Genomic DNA, 21,862 nt, shown 5'->3' on the forward strand with positions numbered 1-21,862 from the left:
AGCAGTTATTTTGTGTGGGAGCATGTGCTGTGATGTGAAATCTTACATACTGGCAGAATCTATGTTTTGGAAAATGCAGGTATGACATAATGTTATTTCTTCTTTTGCTAATACTTGTTTTGTGCAAGTGGATACATTAAAGAAAGACAGTTTATAAAATTGTACAATTAATAGAATTGCTTAAAATTTACAGTATGTGAACAAGTAACTAGTAAAAAAATGTTAGAAATATTTTGTTTAATGTGGAAAAACAAATCAATGTTTTCTCAGGCTGTTTCTTTACAGCTTAACTGATTTGAAATTTATACTGTATTAATTAAACTGGGAACACTGAAAAAGGAATAAATAATTCCTAAATGAATAAAATATAAAGTTGCTTACATAGCAGGTAGTAACAAAGTTCTTTATTTTTGATGCTGAAAAAAGAAAAACATATTCTTTTTCAGCATCTCTGAGTCTATATGCACTATTATTTGCCAGTCCATTTAGAAACATAAACTCTGAATGGCATCTTTTCCCTACTAATTTTGTCATTTTTGGCTTTTGCCAAGAGGTTTTCCCGTGTTTCTTCTAGTACACATGTAAACATAACCCTATGTAATTTACTTTTTTGCTGCTAGTTTGTAGTTGCTGATGGTGGCACAGTTTTTACAAGGAAAAAAAACGTAATTATAGTTTAAGAGGTAACAAGGCGTTCAATACAAGTTGTTTCAGTCTCCCATCTGGTCTCCTCCCCTAGTTTTCAAATAAAGCTATCCCGGTTACCTATGTTAGAATATACTAGGTGTGCGCCTTTCATTACTTGCAGAAACAGCGCCTATGAAGTGAATAGTACATAGCATACGTGGCTGAGCCCTCCAAGATTATACCCGCAGTTCTGGAGGAGGGAAGCCAATTATGACTCAAGCTTGGTAAACTTTCTGATGACTTACCAGGTGCCTTTTGCTTTTGGGGAGTTTAGGTTTCCCACTCTCCTGATGACCATCTAAACAGCAGTTCTGAAGAGCACAAAATAATAAAAAGCTAGTAATTCTGACCGACTTTTTCTTTACTAATTCTTCATGATGTCTTTTTAGCATTTGTTTCTCTTCTGTCTTCCAGCTGGCTTTTTAGAGTTCCCTTGGTCCCTTTTACCATGCCTTGGAATGATAACTTTGGAATTTAGAAGCACCAATGTGCTGTCTCATGTAGCTTGGCTCTACAGCTTTGTGAAAGAAACAAAGAAAAGTATATAGATTAAAGGCCTGTAAGCTTACAGGGAAGAGTAAGAAAACATGGAAGCTGGAGGTAGAAAAAAAATCTAAATAATCTTCAGTTTTGGGAGTACCACATCTGTACTCCAATTTCGTTACACCTTGGATACGCTACTAGATATATGGCCTAACAGTTTTTCAGTGAATGCGTAAGAGTATCAGTTCTTAGCAGCAAATACTCTTCCAGTTAATATGTTCTTGGAAGCTGAAGGCTTAATATGTGCAGTAGGCAATGGATGAATCACTGTCTTGATCTCTGATGTTACCCCAGCATGCATTTTTACATTAAAAATTCAGAATGAAAGTTCTATGGTACGTCTTTTGAGTTTGAAAACTTAAGAGCCAAAAAAGCATTGTTTAGGATAGGTTCCAGTTTTACTTCCTTTGGACTTAGTATAAGAGGCCTGCCTTCCATTTAAATCTCTGTATCCAGTGCTTCCTATTGCCTAGAAGCTTTTGAAGATCTAAAGTCAGCCAGTGGAAATCATTAGGCACAAGCACTAGATCAATGCCAAGTGTGTGGGTGCTATGGAAACCTTAATAACAATGCATCAAATATTAATTATTTCAGGAGCAAAGCCATCATCTTTGTATTTCACAAATGAATGGAACCCTAACTCCAAGCAACATTGCAAAGACTCTTGGATATTCTCAACGTAATTCTAGGTTCTGCTAATAGAAGTTTAACCAATGTGATCTGACAGTATAGAAGTTTCAGCACAGAGAATAGGAGAGTTAGATCTACAGCCTGTAATTGATCTTGATTTACAGTCTGCTTGTCAGGCTTTTTGGTCACACAGGGCTATAAAAATCCTGTGCCAGAGGGTTGTAATGTTTACTGTTACAGCATGTGCTTTCTGTCTCAGTACTGGAACAGTATTTTTCTAATATTCATATGATAATGTGGCTTTTATCTTGCATGTTTTCTCTGTTCTACTATGATGTTTAGTGTAGAGAAATCTTTTGAAATCATGCTTGATTTAATGTTTCAGGGAGATCACTCAGAGTGTAAGATCACTCCTGCTAGTGGGTGAACATTTTGTGTCTTCAGCAGTTATAAGGAAGCTTGAATTGCCATGCAAGCATAAGGAGCTGGTCAATGTAGTGTGGCAGGCTGAGGTTTAGCACTGCTGTGACATGACGATGGCTTTCTATTAAAAATACCTTGCTGTGTTTGACGGCTAGGAATAGAATAGATGTAGTATTGGAACACCAGAGAAAGAATGTTACTTAAGTTCTATTACTGGTAAAGATGCAGTTTAATCTAACTCAATGTTCCTTTTGGTAAGGAAATAATTAGGTGAATTACCTGTGTAGTCTTTGACACCTTTCACTGAATACAAGTCATTTTGATTACTTGAGGAAAACTTATGTAAATGATATAAATATACATATCTGTGATTAAAAATCAGGTGATGAACTTAAATTACAGGTTTTGGAAGAAAAGAAATTACAAAACATTCTACAGTGAACAAGATTTGGTAGTCATGATATATAAGATGGGAACCCCTGGAGTTAATCAGATACAGAAATACTGGCTTGTGGAAAGCAGAATAAGCATTTATACAAACAATTTTTTTTGCATAGATGTTCTTATTGCTTAAAATTATTCCGGTAGTAGGGAAAATTAGCATATTCATCCTGCTGTACGTAAGAGCAGAATTTAGAAACTATTTGCATATTTCAGTGTCATGCTGCTTGAGTTACCAACTCACTGTTGCTTGAATAATTGATAGGAAAATTTTAAAGAAAAATTTGTCACTGCTGGATACAGGAGTTATACCCCAGTCAAAGCTATAAAAAAAAGAACAAACCTGCACTGAACAAGTATGATAAATATCTATTGATGTAGCATGTCAGAACAACGCTGGAGTAAGCAGGTGGAGCATTTGGACCTGTCCAGAACATACTGGTTTTATTATCTCTCTCTGTGCATTGTTACTAGCAGTCTTAAATGAGGACAGCAACATACTGAAGGGATAAAATGGTATCGGCCATAGCAGCTATGGATCATGCTGTGTCTGTTTGTTGTGCTAAATCTGCTGCTGTAAGCCTGTAAGTGAAGTTAGTGAAGTTTGCTTTACTCTGTGTTCTTTGTTGCTAATATTCATGGGCTTTTGCCTACTGGATATTGTGAAAGAAGTAATAATACTTAAGATGCAATGTAGAAGAAAAGGTTTTGAAAACACTGGGACATCAGCCTTTAGGTCTGCTGCCAGTGATGACTGAAAATGTTAAAAAAACCCAATGTTTTAAAAATCTGTGGGGTTTTCTGTGGTAAGGCACAGGTACTGTGTAAACCCAGGGAAGCTTTGTAGTCACTGGGTGAAATTCTGGTAACAGTCTTGCAGTGACAAATGAGATAGTCTGTGTATGTGTCCTCTTTGGTCTTCTTGATTGATTTCCAGTGCCGCTTTATAAATCCTGCTGGTGCGGTTGCATTTTCTCTTTTTTTTGTGTTGCCACAGTTGCCTTCACCTTCCAAGTCTCCCTGAATTTCTTTAGCACTTTCTTTGGCTCCTGCTGTGGCAGTGGCTCTCCCTTGGTAGTCTCTTGTCTCTGTCGCTTTCCGTCCTGGCTGTTTGGTGTCCGTGGCTCCCCTGTAGCTCAGGCCTACACTGTAGTCTTCATAGCACTCCTGGTTTGTCGTCTTTCCTTGAGCGTTTGAATCCCATGCTAAAGAACACCTGTGTCTGAATGTCGGTCAATGAAGACGTGAGGTCCTGGCTCCACTGAACGTTCTTGAAGTTTTACTATTGATGCTAATTATGCTTGTATTTTACTCTTTTGATTTTGTGCTAAATCTGGATTCAGCAGGCTGAGATTTGCAGTATAATTCTTCTTATTATACATTAAGTATTTTAAATATTAACTTCATGTCTCTTCTGTTATATGCATACAAATCTTTGAAAGTTTCTGACATCAAGTAGCAAGACTCACCAATTATGACTTTATATGTATAATAAATATAAATTATGAAAGAAAGTTAAAAGAATGAATGAGAAAAATCTAAGACGTAGGAAAAATGTAAATATCACCTGAGAGCTGGAGAACTGCTTGATACCAAAACAACTTTGGGTAAGCAAAGGGAAGACAGCAATCGTTAGGCCCTGCGATAAGAGCAGGTTTTCACTTATTGGGGTAGCTGAGACAGGCCAGCGCCTCAGCTGCTCAGCCTGTCTATCAGATCTGTGACAGAGGATGCTTCTGGCCTCAGTTCGATGGCTGTTAGCACTCCTGGGTCCTGTGGAACACAGTGTAGGTGGCCTGATGCTTCCTGGCAGTCGTCCTTTTGCTGTCACAGACCCAACTCACAGCAGTGTTCAGGTTAGCTAGGTGAAATAAAAATCTGAGCATGGGAGTAGTCCAAATTCAGGCTACCTATTTATACCTGCTGACCAATATCTGAAAATATGTGTGGAGGAGGTTTTTTCATCATCTTTGATAATATAACAAGAAAGTAGTTTAATATTATTACCTCTACATTTTCCCCCTAAAACTTAGTAGATACTGGCTACTTGAGGAATGTTAACGCTTTTGGATATAGGTTGTGAAAATGTTGGAAACTTACAAAATTTTACTTTTTAAGAAGAAATTTTCACTTTTTTTAGTTCTAAAAAAGTAATATGTTAATGTAGGTTCCAGATCTCCTAACTAGACCTGCTTTTCATAGCTCCCTCTTATGCCAGTGATTGTAAGATTTTTATGTAGTCTACTTCCCTGATTTTTATGTTCTCCATCTATATGACATACATTTGCAGAGGTAACCTGTACTAATACTCTACTATTTTGGTGCAGTGGAATTTCTGTATGGACTTCCAAATGGAAGGAGTGACGAAACTTGTTGCTAGAATTGACTAGTCTATTTTTACACTGTTCTTTGTGTAACCTAAGCATCATTTTCTATCTTGTTATATTTCAGTAAAGGCCTAATCTTTTCAGCCTTTAGCAGAGGAAACTAACCTGTGTCTTAAGGCCAGATACAATCAATATTTAATGTGCTTCCTACTGTTAATTTTTGTAGGGAGCTCCAGATATGGGTCTCTGTAGCCAGGAATCAAGTGCATGTTTGGTCACTTGATGATGTGCACATATGTGTCTGATCATATGCGAGAGTGATATATAGCCTTTCACTTGCTCCAGAATAGATTGTATGGCCTACCCTAACAAGCAGGCTGGATATTCTTGCTATCCTAGTATTTTTTCATGAATCTTATTGTTTGCTAAATCTTCTCAAATCAGTGTAACAACCTCTTCTCTCCATGGGTACTTTTCTCGTAAATGTGACCTGAGTTGAGTGGGCATACTGGAGCAAGCTTCTTTTCTACTTCAGATAGGAAGTACAGAAGCAGAAATTAAATATGTCCAGAAGCTGGTTCCTGGAGCAGTAGAAGAGAGATGGAAAAATATTTTCCAGGTGCAAGAGGATCTGTTCTCCATGCAGCAGAGTAGTTACCACTAGCCAAAGAGAGTTCTATCCTCAAAGTCAGCTGTGGAGTATTGTTCAATCTTCCTTGCCCTCTTCGTTGCCTGACTTCCTGAGTACCAAATCTGTATTCTCTGGTGGTTAGCTTATTCCTGTTCTAAAAGCCTTCATAATTTCATGCAGATATGTAATCTTGGACATAAAATTTCAAAAAGAAAATCAGAAAAGTCCCTCTCTGAACTTCACAGCAAAAAGTACTACAGAGCAAGAACTTCAAAGCAAAAAGTCAGCTGTGGGTAAGATTTCCCTCCTGCTGCTTTTGTGTCTGCTCTCACACATCTTACATTCCTTTCTGTGTAGCGGCACAGTTTCAAGATCAGGAGTGGAAAGTAGTCCCACACATCTTTAAACCTGGTGGTAAGCAAAATCTTCTGGGATTCATATCCCACAGCTGCCAATTTAAACACTCCCTGCCTGAGGAGAACTTAATAACTTGTCTCCGTCTTCCTAGGTAAATTATCTCACCCCATATCTTTTACATGAAAGGTAATTGGCATTCTCCTGTGTTTTTCCTCTGTGTTTTGTGCTGAATTCAATGCTGTTTGTGGTTGTAGGTTCAGATCATGATTAACTGATTGGGCCCTTCCAAGTCTGAGATGCAACTTCCCTACCCATCCATCACTTGTTATGAGTTTGGACTGCAGCCTAACTACATCAGTATCAACTAACTAATTTCAGCTCGAAACTCTTGCATATGCTACACTGAAGTCCTAGTTCTCTAGTTACTTGTTTTACATAATTCTTTAAAAATTAGTTATTTTTTATTTTACTAACTTTAGGATATTTAAAATTCAGCTCTGTACTACTGCAACTGTAAATAGGTGTCCTTTCTTCCCCTCTTTCTTGTTTTCTAGAGTTGGCTTTATTTAGAAGAACAGAATACAAAAATTATGAGAGGACAGATGTGATGATAATTGGTGTTATGGAAAGATTTAATGAACCTGACTCTCTGCTCAGAAGAAGGTGTCACAAATTGCATGTTGTGGGCAAGCAATTACATATATGTTCTAGGGGAACAGATATCCTCACAGAAATCCAGTAATTCTGACAAATGTTGTGATTCTGTAACCCTGAACAGATAATGTTATGGTAAGAAAATACACAAAAACCTTCTTAAATAACAGCTTAATACTGGATAAGTCAGAGTGAGCAAGAATGAAGTATGAACAAGTTGATTTGACAATAGACTTGAATTTATCTCAGGCTTTGAATCTGACCTTTTGCAAAACTGAGAAATCTGAATCTTCATTCCATTATCTATCAGAAAATATTTTTTTATTCGTCAATAGGTTTGAAAACGTGGAAAAGCTGATGAAAGCCTTGGAAGTAAACAAAGAATTAGGAAATTTTCTATGATTAATAGTTGGAAAAACCCACAAACTTTCAGGTACTTTCCTGAATTCTTGGGAGGGTTTACTGTTGTTTCCAAATCTCAGAGTGAAGGAGTTTCATCATAAAGAGTCAGTGACTGAATTGGGATTTAGTTTATTAATCAAGCTATGCAGCTGAACCTGGCAATACAGTAACAGCTAGCATAAATGCCATACTGTTTATATTGATTTGCTCTGGAACTTTTTGTAGAGATCTTTATGTAGGATTAATCCTGATAGTACTAGTGTGGTAAGACATATTGCTAAGTAGACTTAGACTGCTAACAAAGACTTCAAATAAACAAACAAAAATCCTCTGGACATTGCCGTTAATAGTTGGTATGACATCAACCTCCTTAACCAGTTCCTAGCTTTTTCTCGGCAATCGTCTCAGACAAAAGAGAAACTGAGCAAAGGATTACCAGTGACTACGATGTTAACATAAGCCTTTTAAATTAAAAGATGTTGCCATCCATTTACTCGTCCTTACTCAGAATGTTCTAATGAAATACAGTATATTCTTAAATTGGTAGTTAAGCAGATTTGATCATTTTAATAGTTGTATTTAACAAGCATTCTGTTTTAAATAAAAGCTATACAATGTTAAAACGCATTTTAGTTTTCAGATAATTTATTATCTTAAATGCTGATATTTATAATAATTCTGAAGACATCTTGTGATATCAGTAAGCTTAAAACAAACGTGAATGCTGAAGATAGGATTTAAATGTAACACTACCCTTTTTAATGGTTGTGAAGCAAGAATTTCCATAAATTAGGGAGACTGTATTTAAAACCATGTCTTTCTGGTTTGATATACTGTGTGGGTGGTTTCATAAATCAGCTACAGTTACAATGACAATCCATAGTAGAATGCTCTGGTAATTCGATTTTGCTAAATGATCCTTTTTTAATCACAGTAATACATTGTGATAAATGGTTAGTATGATCAGCTCTAAAGGCTAGTTTCAATTTCAGCAGGTTTTTTTAACTTCTGTCATGGGTATTGTTTACTTCCATGTTCATGTATAAATACTTTTTATTGATACAATTAATCTACATAGTAATTTTAACCATAATAGCACCTGTTCAAGGCTAAGCATCTCTTTTCACTTAAAATATGGAGCTGCTGTTTCTAAAGTTGTCTTTTGTCTCTCCGTGTGGTCAGTCTGGCATTTGTCTTTCTCCTCTAGACAGAACAAGGAAGGGTGAGACAGAGGAGATGAAATAAAGAGCAAAAATACCCTTCTAGAAGTGTGTGTTGGTCCCAACGCACTGTATCATGCTGATGTCATCTGCTTCATGCAAGACCTGACTCAGTTTATGCCTCTTAGCAAAGGCTAGTTGTGTCTTGCAATGTGTTGCTGGCACTGGGGTTTAGCCGTGCCGCTGCCTGCCATCGTCTGCTTTTAAGGGGGGATGGTGGCTGTAGTGGAGCCCTTAGTTTGCAAGGGAAGACAGGTAGCCTTTAGTGTATGCAATGCTCGCAGTGGTTTCTGAGGCCAGAGCTATAGCTTAGGGGGAACTTGAAGGACTTAGCTGCAACTACAGTAGATTAGGCTGGATGGTGTTGTACTTACAAAATTTTGTTTTAGTTTTCAGTGACACAAGTGTTCCTAGACAAGTGCTTAACATAATGGATATGAATATAGTATACCTTAGATTTTTAAACTTGTAGTGGCGTTATTCCTCAGTATGCAAATACTCAGCCTAGGATAGCTTTCATATTTATGGCAGAAAAAAGCTTCCCTTCATTAAAGCGTCACATCTTTGTACTTTCTGAGCAGTTACTAGTAAGGTTACTTAGAACCCCAGGTTGTCCCATATTTCTCCTCTGCCTTCCTTTTGTGGTGACACCATAACTCAGAGGATGTTCCACAGCCTGCAAAAGGTACTTTTTACAGAGACTGAGGGTTTGATATCTGTGCACAAGGTGACACCAAGTCACCCTCAAGCACCAAGTGTTTGAGGTCTGCTGGGTTACCTTTTGGAAGGACTGTGAGCTAACTCAAGTGTGAGGCATCCAGGGTTGGTCTCCTTGGATCAATATTTTGGAAGGTGATTTGCATCCTCACTGTGTGTCTGTGTTTTTGTAAGGAAAGGGCTAATTGCTACAGTCTTTAAATGAGATCTTGGATGCTACCAACAATTAGGCAATGCTGATGATGGGTGAGCTGGGACTGCAGAGCGAAGTGCATCCCATACTGACATGACAGTGGTAATGCACCTTATACACATCTGTGAACATGAGCTCTCCATGATGCATGATAAAGAATACATACATCTTTCTGATTCTGTCACCTGATTATTTTTCCTGGTACATGTCTAAGGAAGGCTTTTCAGCCTCATCTTTGATTTTTATCAAGACATCAGATGAGAAATGAAGGTGACTGCAATGCAGCAAATGCCTTATTCCTGAATATGTTAAATAGTGTTTCCTGAATATGTTAAATAGTGTGACCAAAGAGTGATACAATGGCAGATGATGGCTGCAGTGTTGATGTAACCTTTCCTGCAAGCTATATCCTTTACTTGTATTTATTCTAAAACTCACTTTAGTGATGTGAGTTAACTATGTATGTGGGGTTCTTACTGTCCACCAGTTTTGAAGATGCCTTCCTGAAGATACCTTCCTTTTGGAAGTCATAAAAGTTATTACAAATGTATTTATTGCAAATGTAATAAACATAGAGAGTTTGGATGTATAAGTTCTTATAGTAGTATAGTAGCAGATACTAGACTATCCTTTTTGGTATAAAGATTAGTACAAAAAAAAAAAAAAAAAAAAGTTTGAAACCCCCAAATCTTACATCAAATGGCCTGGTGATTCTAGGTGTTTCCCACCACTGTTCTGTATGAACTCTGAAGTATTCTTGCTTAGTTTCCCCTGATGCACCAATCTACTCCATCATATTGCCATGCAGAAGTCTGGCAAGGTAAGATGTAGTCTGATGAGGGAATTAGGCCAATAGTGGAGAGCAGACTATGTGAAATACAGACAGAATTTCTCATCAAGTGTTGCTTTTGCATTTCTAAACAGAAAGCTTTCAGCTTTTGGCCAAAAACCGAAATCCTATTTGATTTTTTATGTGTGCTTTTAATTTTTCAGATAAAAAGCAACTTCTTTCTAACAAAACCATATATTTCATGGAGAAAAATCTTGTAAATAGTAAACCCCCCTTCCCAACTTTCAAACAAAATACAGTTGAAGAAAAATGTAAGTCATCTTTAGAAAGTATAGAAATTTTATTATGAAGCTATATTGATAGAACGAGCTGCTGAAAGAACACATTAGAGATAACCTTGAGTTTGAACATGAATTTTTTAAAAATGCATATCCTCAGTATTCTGACACTTATTTACTTATTGCTTACTTCTGCTGTAGAAATTACATTGCAGACATTTTTGTATCTAAAATATATGCCTGTTTTGTCGTACCTCTGCAAAGAGAGGCAGAAATGGGATAGATGGCAGACACAGTCAGCTGTGAGTGGTAACTGAACGCAGGAGTGCCTCACAGAGTGGTAAGCCGAAACTCTTGATCTGAGGCTGAAGCTTTTGGACAGAAATTCGTAAGAATCAGCTGCTTTAAAATGTTGCTATCTCGTATAATAGTATCCCTATTTTGGGATAGCCTATTTAATTTTATTGTTATTGTTACCTTCTGTTGGTGGTCTTTTCTATAGCATTCCTTTTTGTTTGGATATAAAGTTGTGGGATTAATCCCATAAAAATGAGCAAATCATCACTCTGTAAAAGAAGCCTAAATATGATGAGTAGAATTTGAATATTAAAAGTATCTATAAATAATGGCAAAGCAAATAATAAGAGAAGCCTGATAGATTACAATTCTGAACCACTACAAACTTTGATGCTGGATGTAATTTCCTGTTATGTGCAGCTGTGTACATACATTTAACATTAAAACATTTGACTTTTCTGTACCTGGAATGTTGGTATAACCTAGCTTGATCATTCAGATTTCTGCACTAATAACGTTTGGATTTAACATTGTAATATCTCAACTGTACTCACTTTTGTAACTTTTCAGTTTCCATAAAACGTTTATATTTTAAAGCATATTAGCCTAGTCTTTATTTAGCACCTCCTTATACCAGGAAAATGCAGTTAAACATAGTTTTATTACTTCTACTGAAAACAAATTTTGGCCAGTCAGTGGCCAGGATAGGTATGAGGGATTTGGACTTGTTAGAGGAACTCATTCGTGTTCTTTCTATAAGGCATGACTGACATAATCTTTTTATAGTAAATACTTCTAACACAAAACCAGTGAACTGTGAAAGAGTGCTACACACTGAACCGAAGTAACAAAGAGTGCTGGACTACATTTGACTTTCTAGCATGCGTAAATATTTATTGTTCGGCTTTGTGCTTCTTCTTCTAGACATTACCCAAAGCAGTCCTTCACTACAGTGGCTGATACACCAGAAAATCTTCGCCTGAAGCAACAAAGTGAATTGCAAAGTCAGGTAAATCAACTAGTTCTTGTATCTCATTAATATTAGAATATCAAACCCATTTTTCTTATAGCTTCTCACATTAGTGATATTACTGATATTCAGTAGCACTCTAATTGGAAGAAATATTCATAGGTTTGAATAGCACTGCAAAACTCAGTAGTTTATATCTGATATCACACTACTTATCACGTTATTGTAACTCCATTGACATCACTGAAATTATCCTTCATTTGCAACAGTATATGAAGTACATTTGTAAGTAGTTTTTAGTATCTGAAATGTAATAGTTGAAACTGGGGGTAAATCAAAATTTGCCTATGTTAGTATGAAAGACATTGATTTTGAAAGGTAATATGGTAAAAAGAAATCAAAAATGCTGATGAAGGCTCATATATCCAAAACATGCATGTTTTTTTTGCTGTTATTACTCAGTAATCTACAACATTCAGCTTTACTTGACATTAATTTCATAGTAACTGGATTTTCCCCCCAAAATAGTGGTCTCCTATTGTTTGATTTTATACAACATTGGAGATTGGCCTGGTGCTATGAGACAATTAATCATATTTGATTCTATTTTATTTTGTGGAAATTAGTTTGTTACTGCTGTGATTTTATTCTGCTACACTGGAATTTAATTGTAAACCTCTCGTTATGAATTGATAGTTATCATTGTCAATTAATGTAATACAAGCCTCGAGCACAAAACTGGCAGTAAGCAACAAGATTTTTTTTGTTTGGCAACCTCTTTGTAGATTAATGGGTGAAATCAAAGCAAGAATACAAGTGCAGATATTTACTGCAATACACATTTGTAAGGCTCTTTATCTTTTCCCATTCTGGTTCTTGATCATTAAACTTAGAGAAGTGCTACACTGGTAAAATTTACCATCTGGAAAGAGGAGTGTTTTGTGGAATATGCTTTCTACCTTGCTTTCAGTAGATTTAGAAATGCTGTTTGCTTCCTTTTCCTATAGTTCAGTAGTGAGTGTACCATACTTAACACTGTGTTACAGAGTCAATTGGAACTTTAAAAATGTATTTTTAAAGGTTTATTTGAGAGATTATAGATGTTGAGTCCATTAGTTTCCTAGTGTTTTGGTGAAAAATGATTGAATTCAGGAGAATAATAAAATCTTATTACCGTTTTGTCAGTTTTTCACTGGATTGTCCTGTGAACCCATGGATTCATACATACACACATGCCTGTGTGTGCACATGCACATGCACGGATACAAATCTCAGGCAAAACGGAAACCAATCTGACATATATCTTTTGCCCACGGCTACTTGTGCGTGCTTATCCCCAAAATTTAAGTTACACCCTGCGTGAGTTTGCCTGCTGGGACTTTATGAAGTTTCAGCTACATGAATGAATTGATCTAATTTTGTGACACATCTGTGATGTTCACAGCATTGTTTGTGTTAAGAGGGGGAGGCAGGGAGGAGGAGAAGGTGGCTGATTTCCTCCCTTCTATATGAGCTGCCTCTGACACCCATGGTGAAAAAGCTGAGACAAAAGTTTTAAACCTTGCCAGAGTGCTCACAATTCTCACTTAAACCATGGATCTTAATTTAAAAAGCACTCAAGGAAACCTCTACAGCCAAATTTCTTAATATCCTTGCAAAAAGAGAAATTTTAATGAGACTGGTTTCTGTAGGCAGGTATGTTTTAGCTTGAGAGCTTGTCTGAAGATGATTAAGAAAAGTATTGGGAGTGGGGACAGAATCTTGTTTGGATGTTTGGAGAGAAGACGACTCTCCTGTATACAGTCCAGACAGATCAAAATCTCATTTAGGAACCTTCCTTTTCTTAAAGTACTCTATTTTCTCCATTATTGTGATAATACCTGCGAGGGACTAAGAGCTGTTAAGAATTGTCAGGGAGGTATAGAGGTCAACCAAAAGTCATCAATTTAAATCAAGACTAGCAAAGACTGAAATAATTTTTGGTTTATGAATATGAGGTATTCTTATATATGATGGGCTTGGTAGGTCTCCAGTTTAGCTCACCTGTTCCAAACTCACCTGTATCAATTGTTTGTCTTGGGTAATATTGAATAAGCCAAGGAGAGTGCCTATTTTTAGAGCCCCTCAGAGAAATCCCTTTTTCTATCCTATTTGAAACATGCTAACATGGCACTTGGGTTAAGAAAATTTGTTCTGGTATTGTTCCTACTCTATAAACAGAAGAATTCCAAGGATTCCAAGATTCCAAGGATTTAATGTAATACAGCTTAAATCTTATCATAAAATAGTTGTAACTTCTGAAAAATTCTGTAATATTTTGAAGAATATAAGTAAAGAGAATTTGCATTCTGGATTGACCATTATTCTGTCTTAAGCTTTGCAAGACTATCAGTTTAAACAAATGTATGATCTATATAACTTGCTATTCTTCAGGTCTCATTCTATTACAGTGCTGTGCAGTGGAAAAAAGCATGTACATGGTTCAAGAAAAGCCTTTCACATGAAACTAAACTTGACTGGTTAGAATCACGTTATTACTGCCTTCCAGTATTCACTCAGAGCAGCCTGAATCTCTGTGAATGCGGTGACAACATGGAACTGAACTTGATTCTGTGTTAGTGTAAAAAATTGTTAACTTCTGAGTAAGGAGAAGTGCTTTCCTACAGTAATAGCTGCGTCGTAGTTTTTAAGTAAACATCTATAATGCTTTTAATTCTAAAGAGGAACAACCATGTGTTTAACTGCAGGACTTCAAGCTTCTTTTAAAAATTTGTAGCTTTAGAGCTGTTATCTTACTCAACACAACAGGAGGAGCTAATGAAAAAAATACCATGAAATATTATATAACTTAAGACACATGTTTTTGTGGTTTTGTAAACCTGTTGTTTTGCTTTTCATTTAAATAGTGATTGACAGTATTTTAACTCTAAGTATGGGTCCTCTATCAGGAATCTGTTAAGATCAGCATCAGGTGCCAACCTGTCATGTTGACATAACGTGATAAGAGCAAAACATACAAAACCAAAATGCTGTTTGCTAGAGGAGTCAATAGAAAATGGATTGCTCTTTACAACACTTGAAAAATTATGTTGTTAAGAAGTCAAACAACACCATTTAAAAGCTTTCCAGAGCACAGTCTCCTTCTGTATAATATAATTTCAAAGTGTTTTCCCTCCTTTAGCCTTTTGCTTCATTGGGCTTTCTTTTAACTCTATAGTTTGAAGGAGATACAAATGCATTTTACTAGATGCTGGAAATTTAGTTTTTCCATGCTGGAAAACTCCCCAGTTCAATGTGCCTCCTGGCTGAAGGAAAAAGGAGTTTTGAGATCTTTCACATTTTAAATAAAGAGCATAGACAAGGATCCAGATACTATTTTTCTTTATGCCTTTCTGAAGGAAAATCCCTGTCTTTAATTTGTTGGGGCTTAATGCATTCTCTTATTCCACAGCATACAATGGATACTTTCTGCATGCACTTCCCTTCCCTAAATGAGCTCAAATACAGAAGCTGCCAGTAAGTTCCTCTGAGGTATTTTGTTTACATGGGAATCATCCTCATTGTACCTTCTTTGGCTTGCCTTAGCTATTGGCCCCTCTAACTTTCTAAAAGTGCAAATTGCTCCGTATAGCCTCTAGTTCTTGTCTATGGCTGTATCATGTAAATCAAAAGCAGCAGGTCCAGTTCAGCTTCCAGAAACAGAGTTGTTCTGCTGAAGTTCTTGGCAGGGAGGATACTGAAGTCGTGGATCAAAGGGAGGGCTCAGTGCTCAAGGTGCTCAAGGTGAGTTCATGAGTTCACATACGCCAACACTTCCTGAGAAAATCTGCTTTCCAATATGTTTTGAGGGACTTGATTCAAAATCACAGGTATCAGCCGATTACCTTGTCTTCATCTCTGTTGATACAGCCTGAGGCTTCAGTCCTTGCAAATTCCTAGTGCTCTTTTTTTATCTGGGAGAAAATGCTTTTCGTACATGTACTTCCCTTACCATGCAGCCTGGGTAATTAAATGTGCTTAGGATGTTTTTCTGTAGGAAGAAGCATACTTACAGGCTTTCCTGTCAAAGGGAGTTCGTAAAATGTTGATTTTTAAGAAGAGTCATCTCTCTCTAGGAAATATATCAGACTATTACCCTATTAGCCCAATATTTTAGAGTCCTTACTTTTTCAGGAGTTGCTTGTGTTTGTTATCTTGTTCTACCAACTTTCACCAAGACAACCATGGTAATATTGAACGTTGGGAACAGAGTGAACTTCAGAAAAGGGAATAATCCTTATGGTCAGGCATTTGGTTCTTGGAGGGTCGTACTCCTTTCTGTTCAGGTTCAAGAAGCAGTGTGGTGGGGTAGAGTGAAGAGTTAGGCCATCACTTTTGAATTCTCCAGTCCCATTATTCCTTGATCCAGAGGACATTGGTTAAATATAAGATTGAAAGAAAGGAGGATGAAGTTCTACCTGAGTTGCCATACTAACTGCTGATTCTTACCAATAGAGAACACTCTTGTCACTATAAATTCTGGTTATTATTGTAACAGAGATTGCAGCCTTTTTAGGAAGAGGATCCAGGAAGAATCCTTTCCTAGTTTGGGGGAGTTTATGGTCCAAAAGGCTGTGGGATGTATATACTAATAAAAGAGGAGGACAATAAAAGTTTTTCCATTTTCAAGGGGAACTCCAGTTACACTAAATGCAACTGAATAAGTCCTAACACTTTTGAGGTAATTTCAGCATTTCTGTAGTGCTGCACATTGACTCAGACTGCATCTATAGACTGCTATGATCTACTCTGCCATAACAATAAATTAATGCCTTTCTTAGAATATTGCCTATTGCTTAAAAGCCCTGCAAGTTTCAGTGTATGTCTAGTTTTAAAGCACATTTGAGGAAAGTTTGGGTCATTCCCTCAGTTGGTTAAAGTGTGGTGCTAAGGTTGTGGGTTCAATCCCTGTATGGGCCACTCGCTTGAGAGTTGGACTAGATGATCTCCAGAGGTCCCTTCCAACCTTACCAATTCTATGATTCTGAGAGCATCAGTATCCTTAGTCTTCTTTGCTTATGGTAGCTGCCTACAGATTTAGAAATATCTACCAGGGTAGAAAAATCTTATAGAAAATTATTCCCATGTCTGAAAGTGAAGAAAATCAATTTCACTCAAATTAATAAATAACAGAAGACAAACCTAAGAGAGACTGATTCCAGAACAACACACAATATGGACATTAGGAGACTGACTGAGACTGTGGGACATCCAAGACTAAGGCCTTATAAACACAGTGTAGGATTGGGCAGCTGGGTATCCCAAATTTCAAATAAAAGTCCAAACTACTCTGTGTTTGAACTTACAGTTTGGAGTTGAAAAATTTTCTTGATGAAATTTTTGCTGACGCTGAAAGTATTATTCTCTTTTGTAAATCACGTTCATGGGGGAAAAGTAATCTCAGAGATCACAGAGACGTGGTGAGATAACTCACATGACTGGAGTGCTGCAATGGATGGATACAGGCTCTTTAGGAAGGACTGGCGGGGAAGGGAAGGCAGGGAGGTGAAGTTGCCCTTCTTGCATGAGAGAAGTGGGAATGCATGGAGCTCTGCCAGCTGAGAACTTATGGGTCAGGATTAGTGGGCAGACCAGTGTGTGCAACCAGTGTGGGTGTCCTCTACAGAACAAGAAGATAAGAAGAAGATGATGAGACTTTCTTCAGAAAGCAGGAAGAAGTCTCATGCTTACAGGCTGGATGACCTAACAGGAATATAGAGACACTGTCTGACCTGGCAAGGATGGGGTTAGTAAAAGTAAAGCCCATCTGGAGTTGAATCTGGTGAGTGACATTAAGGGAAACAAGAAAGGTTTCTACAGATATATCAGATGCAAAAGGAAGATGATGGAAAATATGGATACTTTGCTGAATGGGTTGGGGAGCTAGTGATAAAGGACATGAAAAAGGCCAAGATACTCAGTGCCTCTTTCTCTCAGTCTTTACTGGTAAAACTAGCCTTCTCAGGCCCCTGAGATCAATGAGCAAGTCAGGAGCAAGGAAGATTTACTCCTAGTGGAGGATGATCAGGTCAGGGAACAAATAAACTGAATATAAACAAGTCCATGAGCCTTGATGGGATGCACCTGCAAGAGCTGGAGTTGCTGGCTGATGTAATTGCAAGGTCTTCCTTGATAATATTTGAAAGGTCAGTGGAGATCAGGGAAGTTCCTGAGTTCTGGAAGAAAGCAAATGTCACTCGTATCTTCAGGATTGGCAAGGAGGAGGACCTGGGGAACTGCATACTGGTCAGTCTCATCTTGATTCCTGGGAAGGTGGAAGAGCAAATAATCCTGAATACCATTTCTGAACATAGGAAGGACAAGAACATAACAAATCAGTCAGCATAGATTTATGAAGGGAATTCATGTCTGACCAGTCTGACAGCCTTTTCTGATGTGGTGACTTTTTTTGGTAGGTGAGGGGAGAGTAGTGGACATTGTTTACCTTGACTTTAGCAAGGATTTTGACACTGTTACACATAACATCCTCATAGACAAACTGAGGAAATATGGATTAGTTAATCCAACAGTAAGGTAGACTGAAAACAGGCCGATCTGCCAGGCTGAAAAGACTGTGTCAGTGGCACAAAGTCCAGCTGGAGGCCAGTCACTGTTGGTATCTGCCGGGGTCAATGCTAGGTCCAATACTGCTTGCCATCACGATGAATGGCCTGGATGATAGGACAGAGTGCACCCTCAGCAAGTTAGCAGATGATACAGAATTGGGAGGGGTGGTTGATCCACCGGATGGTTGTGTGGCATTCAGAGGGACCTTGTTGGGCTGGAGGACTGGCCTGAGAGGACTCTCCTGAAGTTCAAGCAAGGGAAATGCGAAGTGCTGCACGTGGGGAGGAGTAACCCTATGAAGCGGTGCAGGGTGGGGGTTGACCAGCTGGCAAGCAGGTTTTCAGAGAAGGCCCCGGGGGGTGCTGGTGTACAACAAGTTGAAGACAAGGCGTCAGTGTGCCCTTGTGGCAAAGACAGTCCTCATCCTTCCAGGCTGTGTTAGGGGAGGCGTTGCCAGCTAGTCGAGGGAGACGTGATCCTTCCCACGTACTCAGCCCTGGTGAGGCCACCTGTGGAGTGCTGCATGTGGTCCTAGTCCCCCCAGTGTGAGAAAGACATGGGCACACTGGGGCAAGTTGAGGAAAGGGCCACAGGGATGAGTGTTGTCTCGGAGCATTTGTCCTAGGAGGAGAGACTGAGAGAGCTGAGCCTGTTCGTTGTGGGGAAGAGAAGTGTGAGGGGGGATAGTATGCCTGTGTCTGACTGGGAGGGAGTAAAGACGATGGAGGCAGACTCTTCTGAGTGGTTGCCAGTGAGAGGACGAGAGGCAGTGGTCTGAAATGGAAATACAGGAAATTTGATTAAACATAAGCGAAAAGTTGTTGAGGTCAAGGAGTGGAAGTGGTTGCCCAGAGGGGTTGTGGAGTTTCCATCCTTGGAGGTATTCAGAATGGACCTGGACCTTGTCCTGGGAGACCTGGTCTAGCTGCGTGTGCGTTGAGGGTTGGATTTGTCTGAGAAGATCTCCAGAGGTCCCCTCTGACCCCTGTGATTCCTCTCTATCATCTCCTTTTTCAGTGCCTCCTCTTCCTCTCTATCTTCTCCTTTCTCTCCTTCCTCTCTTTCCCTTTCTATTCCAAAAGTTCATATTAGAAAACTTTCAGGCAGATTCTTTTAATTGGCTGTTTTCTTTGAGTTTTTAAATGCTTTTTCATTATATATGCTCTGTTTTTACTAAGTCCTTGGAATGAATTGCCACAGCGAAAACTATAGGGGAACTGGATGGATTCCTAAATGTTGGATGGATTACTAAAGCAGATGTTTAATGGATTTCCTTGGGTACCCTGAATGAGCTCATTGAAGAAATCATGGAGAAAACAGTCCTTAGAACTAGAGGCGAAGATAAAAAATACCCTTTTTTCAGTGAAGAAACAGAAGAAGAAATATGGGACAACAAGCAAAGTTGCCTGTTTATAGCTTTTCAGGTGGTTCTGTGAGCTGCACCAGAGGATCCTAAGACAGACTTTATAGATGAGATTTCTCCTGATGACAGGCACTGATTATCTGCTCCTGTCTTCTGCTGCCCAAGGAGCTGAGTCCACTCCACTATATGTATATGAAATGAGAAGTGAGAGAACAAAAAGAAAGCAGGCTTATGTGTTCTCTTCTTGCTATGGTTTATGCCTGCCAAGTCCTGGACTCGTTACTTGGGTGTGCAAATTAAAATGAAGCAAGACTGCCTGCAGAAAGTTCTCCCTTGTTCCCTTATGAGCCCTGGCACAGTAGTGTTTTGTGAATTGCGCTCACCTAATAAATGTGGTTTTCTCAGCTCCTAGTAGCTATTTTTCCTTCTCCCCCTCTGAAGGCCATTTAAATGATTTGTTTGATTTGCATGAGTCAAAGACATAAAAATCCTTCTTTATATGAATAATGTAAAGCTTAGGAGGAGTGCAGAAGGCAGAATGGATTTCAGACTTCTGAGAAAATGGTTGTCACCTTTTCTGCTTCCTATCTGGCTGAGCAGGTGAGAGGCTCTGTCTGCATCCTCTCTGTACTGGATTGGCTCCTGTTACAGAAGACATGGACAAATGCTACCATGTATCTACACTATTACTGATATATTTTTTTTTCTCTTGCACTTGCTAGACAAGCTGCTGAATTTCAGGCTGTGACAATAGTGCTTCCTCTCCTTTCTTGTCTCCTTGCTGTCACAGGGGCTGAGCTAGGAAGTGGAGATAGACAAGTTGTAACACTGTAGTCATTAGTCAACAGAACATGAAGCAGATGCGAAACTATGTGTAGTAATATACTAGCTGACAAACAGATTGGAGACAGGGAGCTGCTCTGTGGAATACATTGACTTATTTTCATGTTACTGACACCTCTGTAGTGTCTGAAATTGTTTTGATTTCACAGGTGGAATTACAAATCTTGTGGTGGAATATAGGATATGATTTTGAATTTCTTTTTGAAGTGGAAAAGAGGAATGGATTATTTGAAGTTTGTGCTAAGTTGTTAAGGCTAAGTTTTAAGTCTTTTGATGCCTGATGTTGGCTATCCTTTTTTTTCCCCTACTTTCATTGATCTATTTAATTATGCATGGTTTTAAAAATAATTTCCAATCATGGTTTATTGGTCAGTGTAACAAAAGGTGCTTGTATGAAGGGGTTAGCATAATAGTTTTTTTGATTTTTTTTCCTTGTTTATTAAAATAACTATTGCTTTTTCTTATGATGTTGAAAACTGGCCATCCTTCCACTATTTCTTTCTGGACCAGATCATGCCTTTAAAATCAGTAGGATATGCTGTTAAGATCAGTAAATTCTCTTCCTTTTTTGTGAACTTCTGTTATTATATTTGTATTATATATTGTTCAGCATAATCACAGTTTTCAGTGCATGAGCAAAAGAACAAATTTAGACCATTCTCTTCATACTATTTTTGTTTTACTGCAAAAAATCTGCAAAGGTGATCATGGAAAGAGCACATTGTGAAGTAAACATGAGTACCTGCCCAACATTGAGAAGAAACTCCAGACACACATGAGCATATATGGAAACTGCCCACCACCTATCTAACCTAAACGTTTCACTGTTGCTTTGATGTACAAAAGTAAAAGTGCCAGCTTTTTTTTTTCTGCGTTAGTGCTTCAATTGTTGCTAATATCCATAGTGGTTTGAAAAACTAATGTAGCTTGGTAGGAGAGAACCAGAACTAAACTACACTCAAGAAAGCACAGTAGCATCTGCGGAGACTCAGAAGCAAGCAGTGCAAACTATTCCTGCTGGCCACAGAATTATGAAGTCTATAAAATCCACAGTAGCAGGAGAAAACATACCTCTCCTTGTGCCAAGATTGAAAAGTAGGATGCAAAAAATATGAATATAATGAGATCCGTTTTTCTAGCATATGTTGTAAAAATAATTATGCAACTTCTGTTGTACCTTTCTATTTTGGATACACATAGTATTTAACAATAAAAAGTTGAAGAGATTATACATTTATGTGAAACGTAAGTAATTTTTATGCTAGGATGAGGGACGGTGTTGTCATGATTATTAAATAGAGAATTTATTGAGCAAAACCATTTTTATGCATCTGCTTCTGACTCTGAGTCAATGTACAACAAGTAGGGCATCCTTAATGGAAAATCTTAGGATCAATAAATTCAGAAATGATTCAGACCACCTCTAGTTGTACAATCAGAAATAATAAAAAGGTGACAAAAGAGAGACATAGAATTCACAACTCTTTTCT

The 21,862-nt window shown here is 38.0% G+C and overlaps 1 protein-coding gene across 2 annotated transcripts in view; it reads left to right on the plus strand.

Moving 5' to 3' along the window:
- The window catches only part of NEBL (nebulette), a 264,364-nt gene that overhangs the window by 64,521 nt on the left and 177,981 nt on the right, over positions 1-21,862 (plus strand). For both annotated transcript variants that reach the window (XM_062569042.1, XM_062569041.1), the window contains exon 3: positions 11,515-11,599. In XM_062569042.1, coding sequence (XP_062425026.1) covers positions 11,515-11,599 — 85 coding nt within the window. The remainder of the gene's footprint in view (positions 1-11,514; positions 11,600-21,862) is intronic.

This window comes from Rhea pennata, chromosome 2 (assembly GCF_028389875.1).
Source record: "Rhea pennata isolate bPtePen1 chromosome 2, bPtePen1.pri, whole genome shotgun sequence".
In the NCBI taxonomy this organism is placed as follows: Eukaryota; Metazoa; Chordata; class Aves; order Rheiformes; family Rheidae; genus Rhea; species Rhea pennata.